Raw genomic sequence first — 11,027 nt, forward strand, 5'->3', positions numbered from 1 at the left:
TCGCGTTTATTTCAAGTTCCGAATTTGAATTTGGTAATGACTCATGACAAATAATGCCTGTGTGGGTCAAGTTCGGGCCAGCCGAACTTACTGCTTTTTAACTTGTTTATCCATCGGAGTGTCATTCTGTGACGCATCGACGTAGTCAGAGGGCCATTCCGGACTCTTTGCGAAATGGACAATGTGTAGACCTTTTCTGAATACTTAGTTTGAAAAAGTATTATTTTGATTGTTGCTATCACTCAGTTTTTCGGAAGAGACGAGATGGAGGGCTGAAGTTTTCCTTACGAGTGTTTTTGGTCTGAATGTAAATCACATTTGAACCACCTTTTCTTTAAGCCCCATAATGCGAAGCCTTCAAATTTTGCCTATTTTGACGATAATAGCCACAGCTATTTAAATTTCTTAATGGGTGCCAATATCCCCGGTTGAAAATTAGGTCCACAGGTCTACGATTTTGTATTGACTCAATGTTAAGGTACTTCCTGATATTCCCGATATTCGTTACCAATATCCCCTGTTGTAAATTATCTCCACATGTCTACATTTTCCTATAGACTCCGTGTTAAGGTAATTCCTTATATTCGGTATATGCGTTATTTTAATAACATCTTCAATGGATTTGATTGAAATTTTGTATTTAAAGGTTGTAATAGCCACATGTTAGGAAATTATGTGGGTAGGTCCCTGTTTTCGTATAACATTTAAGTTCTGATAATGTCTTTATTTTCTTAGTTATACCATTAGTGAGTGACAACATAGGGAATATATTCTCCGGCTGATGAAGAATTTGCCTTTTTGAAACTAACGTTGAATGATCAAATTTAAATATGGGCAATATTGGTATTTTCCTTTCGGTCAATTAAATGAATTTTATCTGAACATATTGAGTTTTTTGAGAGGAGGCAACAGGATTAAAGTTCCAGTCAAATCAGGTGCTTCCTTCAGATACTTTTTAAAATATCTATTCTTTGTTTTGGAAAATTTTGGCCTAAATTTAAAATTTGAGCAGTATTGACCTTCTTCGAACTTAATCTCTATATTCCAAGTTTGTTCCAAATACTTTTTTCGAGAGTGAGATCCATACGCCCAAACAGGCGATCTGAAGACATGACCAAATGAAAATCAAATTTAACGGTCTCTTTGGATGAAATTCGTTTCAGACCTCTTGAAGTCGATCTGGCGATGTTCTTCCGTCTCCTGTCTATGTGCACAAAAGCTCTGTGAGGAAGTATCTGATTTCCTATTTGATCGAGAGGGGCAGTAGCGTTTTACTCCCTCAATAAGAAAATAACCAAACATAAGGGGAATCCGATTTAATCCCAATTATGCACATCATTATATTAAAGTCAGCCTTAGGTCAGATGACAAAATCGGTTTGATTCTTTTTGTACTTCCTGCACAGGGCGACAAGGTAAGGTTCGAAAATTGATAATTTACTTCGGCACCTTCGTCATAATGCAAGTTAGGATATATTAAAACTAGCAAATGCCCGCTACTTTGTCAACGAAAAGTTCACCTTAAAATTTAAAATTCGTTCCAACAGTTATTTTTAGACCTTTTAGGTTTTACATATTGTTCAAATTTAAGTACCATTTAGTACTTCCCATTTAGTATGCATACCCAAATCCACCTCCTCTTAAAAAAATATTCCAACAATAGCCTACATATATATTCCGAAAACATCTCATTTTCTAAAAAAGAGATACCAAGAGTTATATCCATATTCACCTTGATTCCTTCAACCGATACTAAATTTGGGAATATTTAGTACTTTTCGCATTTTCAAAATCACCACCAAATCTCCAATACATACAGGGTGAGATACAAAAAACTGCAACAAAGTCAAACGCCATAATTTTTACATTTTTTTTCAAATTTTATTGAAAGAAAGCAAAAAAATGTCGGAAATGGCATCAAATTTTAGAATACGTTTAGATTTGTTCGAATTGGTCACCTTTGGCCCGAATTATGGGCTTCAAACGGCCAATGAAGCCATCACACGCTTCCCGAATGTTGCTCTGCGGTATTTTTGCCCATTCCCGGCGAAGCGCTTTTCTTGAGGGGATCAACACTTTGGCATTTTTTAGTGCCAACCTTGCTTTCTGAAATACTCCAAATACAATAGACCAACGGATTGGTATCCGGAGGTTTTGGAGGCCATAGTGCGCTGGAAATGAAGCGAGGAACCTCATTTTGTAACCATTCTTGAGTGGCGCGTGCTGTTGGAATGTCCAAGGTCTGCGGCTTAAATGTTTGCGTTCCCAAGGCTTTAATACACCCTCCAGAATATTTTCGCCATAATATTCGGCATATATTCTGATGCCACGGTCGATTAATACGGGCGGAGAGCGACCATCGGCTGTTATGGCGGCCCACACCATCACCATGGCCGGCGCTTGAGTTCTGGTGGCCAACCGAAGGTACACATTTTCAGCTGACCTCTTTGGCAAGTAAACACGATCATTTTGTTTGTTTACCATCTGCTGGACAACGAATGTTTTCTCATCGGAGAAAACCAAATTCGGCAGCTCACCACTTTCGGCCAAGCGAAGCAACTCTTTAGCTTTTTTGAGTCTATTTTCTTTCTGTTGCGGTATAAGTTCTTGCACTTTTTGGAATTTTAATGGCTTTACCCCGAGCCCCATTCATTTCTCAATATTTGCCGAATGGAATGCGAGCTCACGAGCCTTATTTCGGTCACTGCGACGCCGGTTTCGATCAAGTCGTATGCTTGTAACCAATATAATGAGCTGTCACTGGAATAATTTTAACAGCAGTCGGACGAGTGGCTTAGAAATGACAGCAGTCTGAAGTTGGTTGCGGTTTTTTCATCTCTATACCTAAGGTGCACGGATTCCCAATAATCTTATTTCGGAAATTTCCAAAAAAGAGGAAAAAGGGAACTTGCCCTTTTTATTTAGGTTATTTTCAGAAGCAAACTGTTTAAACGCCGATACATTTGTCTCCCTTTTTATACCCTCCACCTTGAAAAGGAGGGTATATTAACTTTGTCATTCCGTTTGTAACATCCCTAAATATTCGTCGGGGTCATTATGTATATATATTCATAATCAGCATAAAATTCTAAGTCGATTTAACGATGTCCGTCTGTCCGTCTCACTGTCCGTCTGTCTGTCTGTTGAAATCACGATACAGGCCACATTATTTGACGTATAGCGTCAAAATTTAGCATAATAATTTGTATTGTGTCTAGGATGGTTGGTATTGAAAATGACATATATAGGTCCACGTTTTGGAATAGTCCGCATACAACGGTACCTCCCGATATTCGGTATTTTGATGATTTTTGCCGCATTTTTTCATGGATTTGTCTAAAAATTGGTATGTGTTGATCATAGTGGGTTCTAGCTCCGGTGGCGAAACATTGCATGTATAGGTCCACGTTTTAGTATAGTCAACATATAACGGTACCTCCCGATATTCGATATGATGATTTTTGGCAATTTTTTTTGCGGATTTGTCTGAAAATTGGTATTTATAGGTCATAGTGGGTCCTAGTTCGTGTGGCGAAACATTCTATGTACAGGTCCAACTTTGGTATAGCCCCCATATAACGGTATCTCCCGATATTCGGTATTTTGATAGTTTTTGTCACATTTTTTCACGGATTTGTCTTAAAATTGGAATTAGTTAGTCATAAAAGGTTCTAGTTCCGTTGGCGAAATATATATAGGTTTTTGTATAGCCCTATATAGCGGTACCTCCGGATATTCGGTATTTTGATGATTTTTGCCACATTTCCCCACGAATATGTCTAAAAATTGGTATTTGTGGGTCATAATTGGTTCTAATATTTCCATTACCCTAAGGTAGAGGGTATTAAAAGTTCGGCCCGCAGAACTTAATGTTTTTTTACTTGTTCAACTCTACTTACATAATCTGCTGGAATTTCCTCGTAATTATTAATGTTATCGTTTATCTTTAACGTTGCATGTTTTATGTTTTCCTTTGTAAAATATTCGCATTTATAAATATGTATTTTTTAATTTTTTACAGATGGATATCAGCTCTCGAGTATTCCATAGATCGTTGGATCAAATCTGGGTAACTAAGGTTGAAAACCATTAACAATAAATCATCCATGCACAGCACAAAGCGGAAACGACGTAGTTTTAGTTATTTCATGGAGTAATAAGTCACAACGTGTGTGTGTGTGTGTGTTATTTTTTTCGTAATTCAATTCGATTCACAACAACATCGTAACGCATCAGATCAGATCAGGTCACAACACATCATCACAAATAACAAATTGGATGTAAATAGACGATAATAGCAATGTAATGGAGTCACTGGTCCCCCAAGTCCTCGTCTACCCCAGGTCATGTTAAAGAAACACTTCAACACACAGAGCACTTAGGGAAATTTCAAACTAAATGCAGCACCAAAAAGCATCCAAATGTTGTCTCGCAAATTTTGTAAAAATTTCAGATGGTCATCATAGGGAGTTTAAATGTTCACATCACCAAAAAAATGCACCAAACTACATATGATTTAAAAACGCCAGGAAAGAGAGTGGGGAATATGAAAACAAAAATCGGAAAGAAAAGGTAGAGAACTCCTCATGTTGTGAAGATTATGGCATAAATATACGTTAATACCTAAAATGCCAGCTTTCGCGATTGACGAAAAATTTAAGAATTTTTCAGAAAAAAGTTCTGGTCCATCCAAAATGGAAGTCTTCTACTCTGTCCTAAGCTAAAGCCCCATGCAAAATTATTCGTCGAGGGGTCTATAATTGTCACATGCATATCTACTGCTCTCATCTAGATATTTTGGAAACATCAACATAAATAATAGTCTTCCATTCTGTCAGTAATCCTACGTCCGTGCAACATTTTGTAAAGATCGGACACCAATTGCAATCTATAGAATAGATTACAAATTAACATGGATAATATAACTCCTGCCGATAAGAAGCCCTTCGTATGTCTTCTATTGAAGATTTTTTTCTACCTTTTTTTTCATTCGGATATTTTGTATATACGAGTATAGGCGAACTTTTCTAAATCTTCTCCGACCTTACTCTATAAATGATCTCATAATGACCTTCTATATACAGAATACCTTATGAAAGACTCTCCCATTGAATACCCTTTAAAGGCCTTCTCTCTAGGAAGTCTTTTATTTTCGTAAGGATTTTCTCCCCAGAAGATATCCTATACACCAACGAACTCATAGCAGCCTTCTATTAAGAGAACACTCTTATTTATATTATGTCTGAAAAAATACCTTTCGAAAGTCTTCCCTTAAAGACATCTTAATATAGAAGACATCAGTCGACTAAATGCCTTTAAGCCTTGAATAGTTTGCCTTAATAAGACTCGCTTAAGATCTTCCGTCTATGGATGACCTTTTGAAGGTCTTCTTCTAATAAAACTTATGCTCAATTTTCCCTCCATAGGAAATCTGAGGAATTTCTTTCTCTTCAGAACTCGTTAAAAAATCTAATCACCTAGAAGACCTTTGCAAAATATAATATAATCATCGGTGTATATTGTCAAAATATCTTTTGAAAGTGTTTTCCTACAGAACACCTTCTCAAGATGGGAACCTTTCAAAGCTTTTCCATCCATCGAAGTACCTTTTTAATTTCTTATATTTTTCGTGTCTTTTTTTTCTATAAAGTACCTTTTGCAGCTATTTTTCTATTGAAGACCTTCATCTGTCTATCGAAATCCTTTAGAAGAATTCTGAAGGATCCACCTCTATTGACGACCTTTAGAGGAATTCAACCTGAAAGTGTTCTCTATAAAAGACCTTTAGAAAATTGTCTAGGGAAGACCAGAGATTTTTTCCCCTTTTTTACCCTCCACCATTCGTTTCTTTTCCATAGAAGACCTTGAGTTATTTTCTTTTCCATCTCCCTGAGGTCTTCTACTCTCCTTGGAAGACCTTGAGGTCTGTTATTTTCCATAGAAAACCTTGAGGTATTCTAATCAACATAGCAGACTTTGAGGTCCTTTAGGTGGGACCTAGTACTTTAAACGTATTTTAATGTAAAAAACCCTTAGAAGGACTTGTCGGTATAGAGACCTCTTTTATTTATTAACGATTTTTTACAGGTCTACTCTCACTTGAAGACTTCTTTTAGGCCTTTTTATATTGAATATACAAATGTGCCCAGAGAGAACGAAGTCTAAAGGAGGATACTGACTATACTGACGACCTTTAGAGGAATTCAATCTGAAAGTGTTCTCTATAAAAGACCCTTAGGAAATTGTCTAGGGAAAACCAGAGATGTGTTATCACTTTTTTACCCTCCACTATTCTTTTCTTTTCCATAGAAGACCTTGAGTTCTTCTCTTTTTCATAGAAGACCCTGAGGTCTTCTACTCTCCTTGGAAGACCTTGAGGTCTGTTATTTTCCATAGAAAACCTTGAGGTATTCTAATCAACATAGAAGACCTTGAGGTCCTTTTAGGTGAGACCTAGTACTTTAAACGTATTTTAATGTATAAAAACCCTTTGAAGGACTTGTCGGTATAGAGCCCTCTTTTATTTATTGACGATTTTATACAGGTCTACTCTCAGTTGAAGTCTTCTTTAAGGCCTTTTCTATATTGAATATACAAATGTGTCCTTTAGAAGGTCGTCTACAGAGAGAAAAAAGTCTGAAGGATCCACCTATATTGACGACCTTTAGAGGAATTCAATCTGAAAATGTTCTCTATGAAAGACCCTTAGGAAATTGTCTAGGGAAAACCAGAGATGCTTTTCCCTCTTTTACCCTCCACCATTCTTTTCTTTTCCATAGAAGACGTTGAGTTCTTCTCTTTCCCAAAGAAGACCCTGAGGTCTTCTACTCTCCTTGGAAGACCTTAAGGTCTGTTATTTTCTATAGAAGACCTTGAGGTCCTTTAGGTGAGACCTAGTACTTTAAACGTATTTCTTTTAGGCCTTTTCTATATTGAATATACAAATGTGTCCTTTTGAAGGTCTTCTAAAGAGAGAAATAAGTCTAAAGGATCCACCTCTATTGACGACCTTTAGAGAATGTGTTCTCTATAAAGACCTTTAGGAAATTGTCTAGGGAAAACCAGAGACTTTTTACCCTCCACCATTCTTTTCTTTTCCATAGAAGACGTTGAGTTCTTCTCTTTTTTCCATAGAAGATACTGAGGACTTTTACTCTCCTTAGAAGACCTTGAGGTCTGTTGTTTTCCATAGAAGACCTTGAGGTCTTCCACTCTCCTTGGAAGACCTTGAGGTCCTTTAGGTGAGACCTAGTACTCTATAGAGGATTGAAGATCGCATTGTCTTTTCTGAAAAATATATGACAATTTGATCTTCTATCGAGACTAGAAAACAACAACATCGTCTTCTTTGAAGAATAAAAGACCACATAGTCCTCCAACGATAAAAGAAACCTACTTTGTCATGTATGGAGACTAAAAGTTTACATGGTATATAGAGACTGGAAGGTCACATGATATTCTCAAGTTCTTCTTTAGCGAAAAGGTCCCCCATGTAAAAATTTAAAATGATATAATCCAAGGCCAAGGTATTTATGATATCGTTGCCACATTTCCAACCAAATAAGCTGCTTTTTCAGTATTTTCTACAGGTATTTCGCACAAGCAATGGTTCGGATCCCGCAGGATCCCGTTTTGAGATTATACTGCATACATAAGACATTTTAGAGCATTTTTAAAGTAATAAGGAGTCTTTGAAGGCATAATGCTTAAGGAAACCTTTTGAAGATATTTCACAAATAGAAGTTATTTTTAAAGGTCCTCCACCCCAAAAAATAAATTGAACAAATTTAAAAAAAAAACTGTTTATAATGTTGCTTAAATCATCAAAATACCGAATATAGGGAGGTACCATGGGGGTTATAAAACGTGGACCAGCACAGACAATTTGAAACAATTCCGGTAAATTAATGTCACTAAAATCATCAAAATACAGCATATTGGTAGGTACCGTTATATGGGGGCTATACGAAGACATGGACCTACATGGCCCATTTTCTGTCTTAAGCCGTAGTATCTATTACGAACTTCAAACACCAAATTTGAAACAATTCCGGTAAATAATTTCGCTGAAATCATCAAAATACCGCATATTGGGAGGTACCGTTATATGGGGGCTATACGAAGACATGGACCTACATGGTCCATTTTCAATACCAAAAGTCCTGCAGACATAATACACATTTGAGTAAAAATTTATCAACCTACTTCACCTAGAGTGATTTCCACAGACGGACAGACGGACGGACATTGCTAAATCGACATAAAATTTTATGCTGATGAAGAATATATATATATACTTTGTGGGGTCTAAAATGTATATTTCGAGGTGTTACAAACGGAATGACAAACTTATTATACCCTCCATACTATGGTGGAGGGTATAAAAAGAGGGTAAAAATTGGTCTCCTCTCTAATCAGAGGTTAAGGTCATTGTTTTACCCAGCAGAGTTTTAACGAATTGAGCATTTGTCCGGCAAATTCTTCTTCCCTTTACAAATCACACATGAGCAGTAGTCTCTACCCAAAACGATATTTGAATTGATAAGTTCGACATCATCCCATCGTCACACAAAACCAAAGAAAAATCCATCACATTCTTAGAAATAGAATAAAAAAAGAACAAAAGCAACACAACCACAAAAAAACTATAGCAATTAATGGATTAAAAAATTTTAAAAATTAGACGGCTGTTTTCCAAATGCAAAACAACAAAAACCAATAATGGCAACTGTAGAAAAATTAATTACAACAATACTTATGATGACATTTCAAAGAACAACAAAAACCCCCAAGTGAAAGTTGATAGTAGACAAAACCAAAAAAAAAATAAATAAAAACAAAAACTAGGAAAATGTTATTATTTACAAAGAAACAAATGCAAAAAACCAACAACAACAAACAACTATATACAAAATAAAATAATAACAAAATGTGTTATTTTTCGTTGAAATAGAAAAAGAGACACCTCTGACCGATGCGCCAACAGCGGTGATGTTGCAACAAATGGCACAACACAACTACAACATTTACTTTAGTTTAGACGTCTTAATAAAAAAATGGAAAAACCAAAAATTAATTCAAGGATCGAGGAATTAGTTATAGTTTTAAAATTTATCAAAAGAACAAAGCCAAAAAAAAAAAAAAAAACACAAAAACAACACAAACAAATGATATATAAATTTAATGTAGACTTGTTTTATTGTATTTATTTAATTTTGTATGAATGTTTTGTTAAATTACTCTGTTGACAACAAAACCAAAACCAAAAAAAAAAACCAAAAGAATAAACATTTTATTATTTGTTTTTTATGATGGATGTCGTGATGTTTATGTTTTTGGTTTTATTTTCTCTCATCGGAAAAGGTGGGGGGTTAAGGGGATCGAGATATGCATAAATAATAACTACTGTTCGTGAGAACATAAAACACTTCAGACACATGGGAAAGCAATGAATAATAAATAGGGATCAAGCTACGAAAAAATTATAATTCTACAACAGTTGATAAATAGCCATTATAATTCTATACTCCTTACTCAAAGAGTGTCATAGGTGAAGTTCTATAAGTTTACTTGTTTTGAAAAATCCTGAATGCCATATGAAGAGAATGGAATATTCTCGTTAAATAAAACTTTGAATATTATTTTTGAAAATTTTTAAAAACTAAAACATAGCGACATTTTTCTTCAACTTTCCTCATACAATTTAAAAGTTTGGAAAATTGATGAATCTTAAAGACTTTCACTCCTGCTCAAAAGTCCTGATTTTTTTGAAGGACTTTCTTTTTTTGGCTGCAGGATTTATTTAAATTCTTTTTTAAGGTTTGAACCCATCTTGAAAATATATTTTTAAGATGGGTTTTAAAGATTTTGGTCTTTAAAAGAATAACTTTTACGAACCTCAGTGGAAATGTTAGAAATATTTTTTTTTTGGAAACAAAAAATTTAAAATAACGCATTTTTAAGAAGAAATATTTCAGGAATTTGTGCCAAAAATGTCAATTTAAAGAAAACATGTATAACCACCTAACCAAAATTCCAAAATAATTTGAATACAAGGGCCTCCTCGCCAAAACTTTAGAAAAAATCTCGATGACTTCGCTCCAAGAAATCAAGAATTAAAAATACGATTTTATTTTTGGCTAAATCGTGGATTTAAAGAAACATTTATGGTCTTTCTACCAAAATATTGGTTCCACAAACTTTAGACATCGCGAATTTTCAAGAACTTTCTGATCAAAAATTCTGGATCTTTTATAAACTGGGTGAGATAAAAATTGCAAAAAAGTCAAACGCCATAATTTTTAATTTTTTTTTTAATTTTATTGTATGAAAGCAAAAAATGTCAGAAATATTATCAAATTTTAGAATAAGTTTAGATTTGTTGGAATTGGTCACCTTTGGCACGAATTATGGTATTTTGGTCCATTCCCGGCGAAACGCTTGCTTGCGGTGATCGACACTTTGGTATTTTTAGGGCCAAGATTGCTTTCTTAAAATCCAGCAGACACAATAGTCCAATGGATTGGTATCCGGAGATTTTGGCGACCATTGTGCGCTGGAAATGAAGCGAGGAACCTCATTTTGTAACCATTCTTGGGTAGCGTGCCATGATCGACACTTTGGTATTTTTAGGGCCAAGATTGCTTTCTCAAAATCCAGCAGACACAATAGTCCAACGGATTGGTATCCGGAGATTCTGGTGGCCATTGTGCGGTGGAAATGAAGCGAGGAACCTCATTTTGTAACCATTCTTGGGTGGCGCGTGCTGAGTCCTGTTGGAAAGTCCAAGGTCTGCGGCCAAGATGTTTGCGTGCCCAAGGATTTAATACACCCTCCAGAATATTTTCACGATAATATTCGGCATTTATTCTGATGCCACGGTCGATTAAGTCGAGTGGAGAGCGACCATCGGCTGTTATGGCAGCCCACACCATCACCATGGCCGGCGCTTGGGTTCTGGTGGCCAACCGAAGGTGCACATTTTCAGCTGACCTCTTTGGCAAGTAAACACGATCATTTTGTTTGTTT

At 35.7% G+C, this 11,027-nt stretch overlaps 1 protein-coding gene across 1 annotated transcript in view; it reads left to right on the top strand.

Annotated features, from left to right (window-relative positions):
* LOC101894127 (uncharacterized) overlaps positions 1–4,174 on the top strand; it is a 42,457-nt gene extending 38,283 nt beyond the window's left edge. Inside the window, 1 exon segment of the mRNA XM_059121137.1 lies at positions 4,021–4,174. Coding sequence (XP_058977120.1) covers positions 4,021–4,072 — 52 coding nt within the window. The 3' untranslated portion in view covers positions 4,073–4,174.
* The last annotated feature ends 6,853 nt before the right edge of the window (positions 4,175–11,027 follow it).

This window comes from Musca domestica, unplaced genomic scaffold (assembly GCF_030504385.1).
Source record: "Musca domestica strain aabys unplaced genomic scaffold, Musca_domestica.polishedcontigs.V.1.1 19, whole genome shotgun sequence".
Lineage (NCBI taxonomy): Eukaryota > Metazoa > Arthropoda > Insecta > Diptera > Muscidae > Musca > Musca domestica.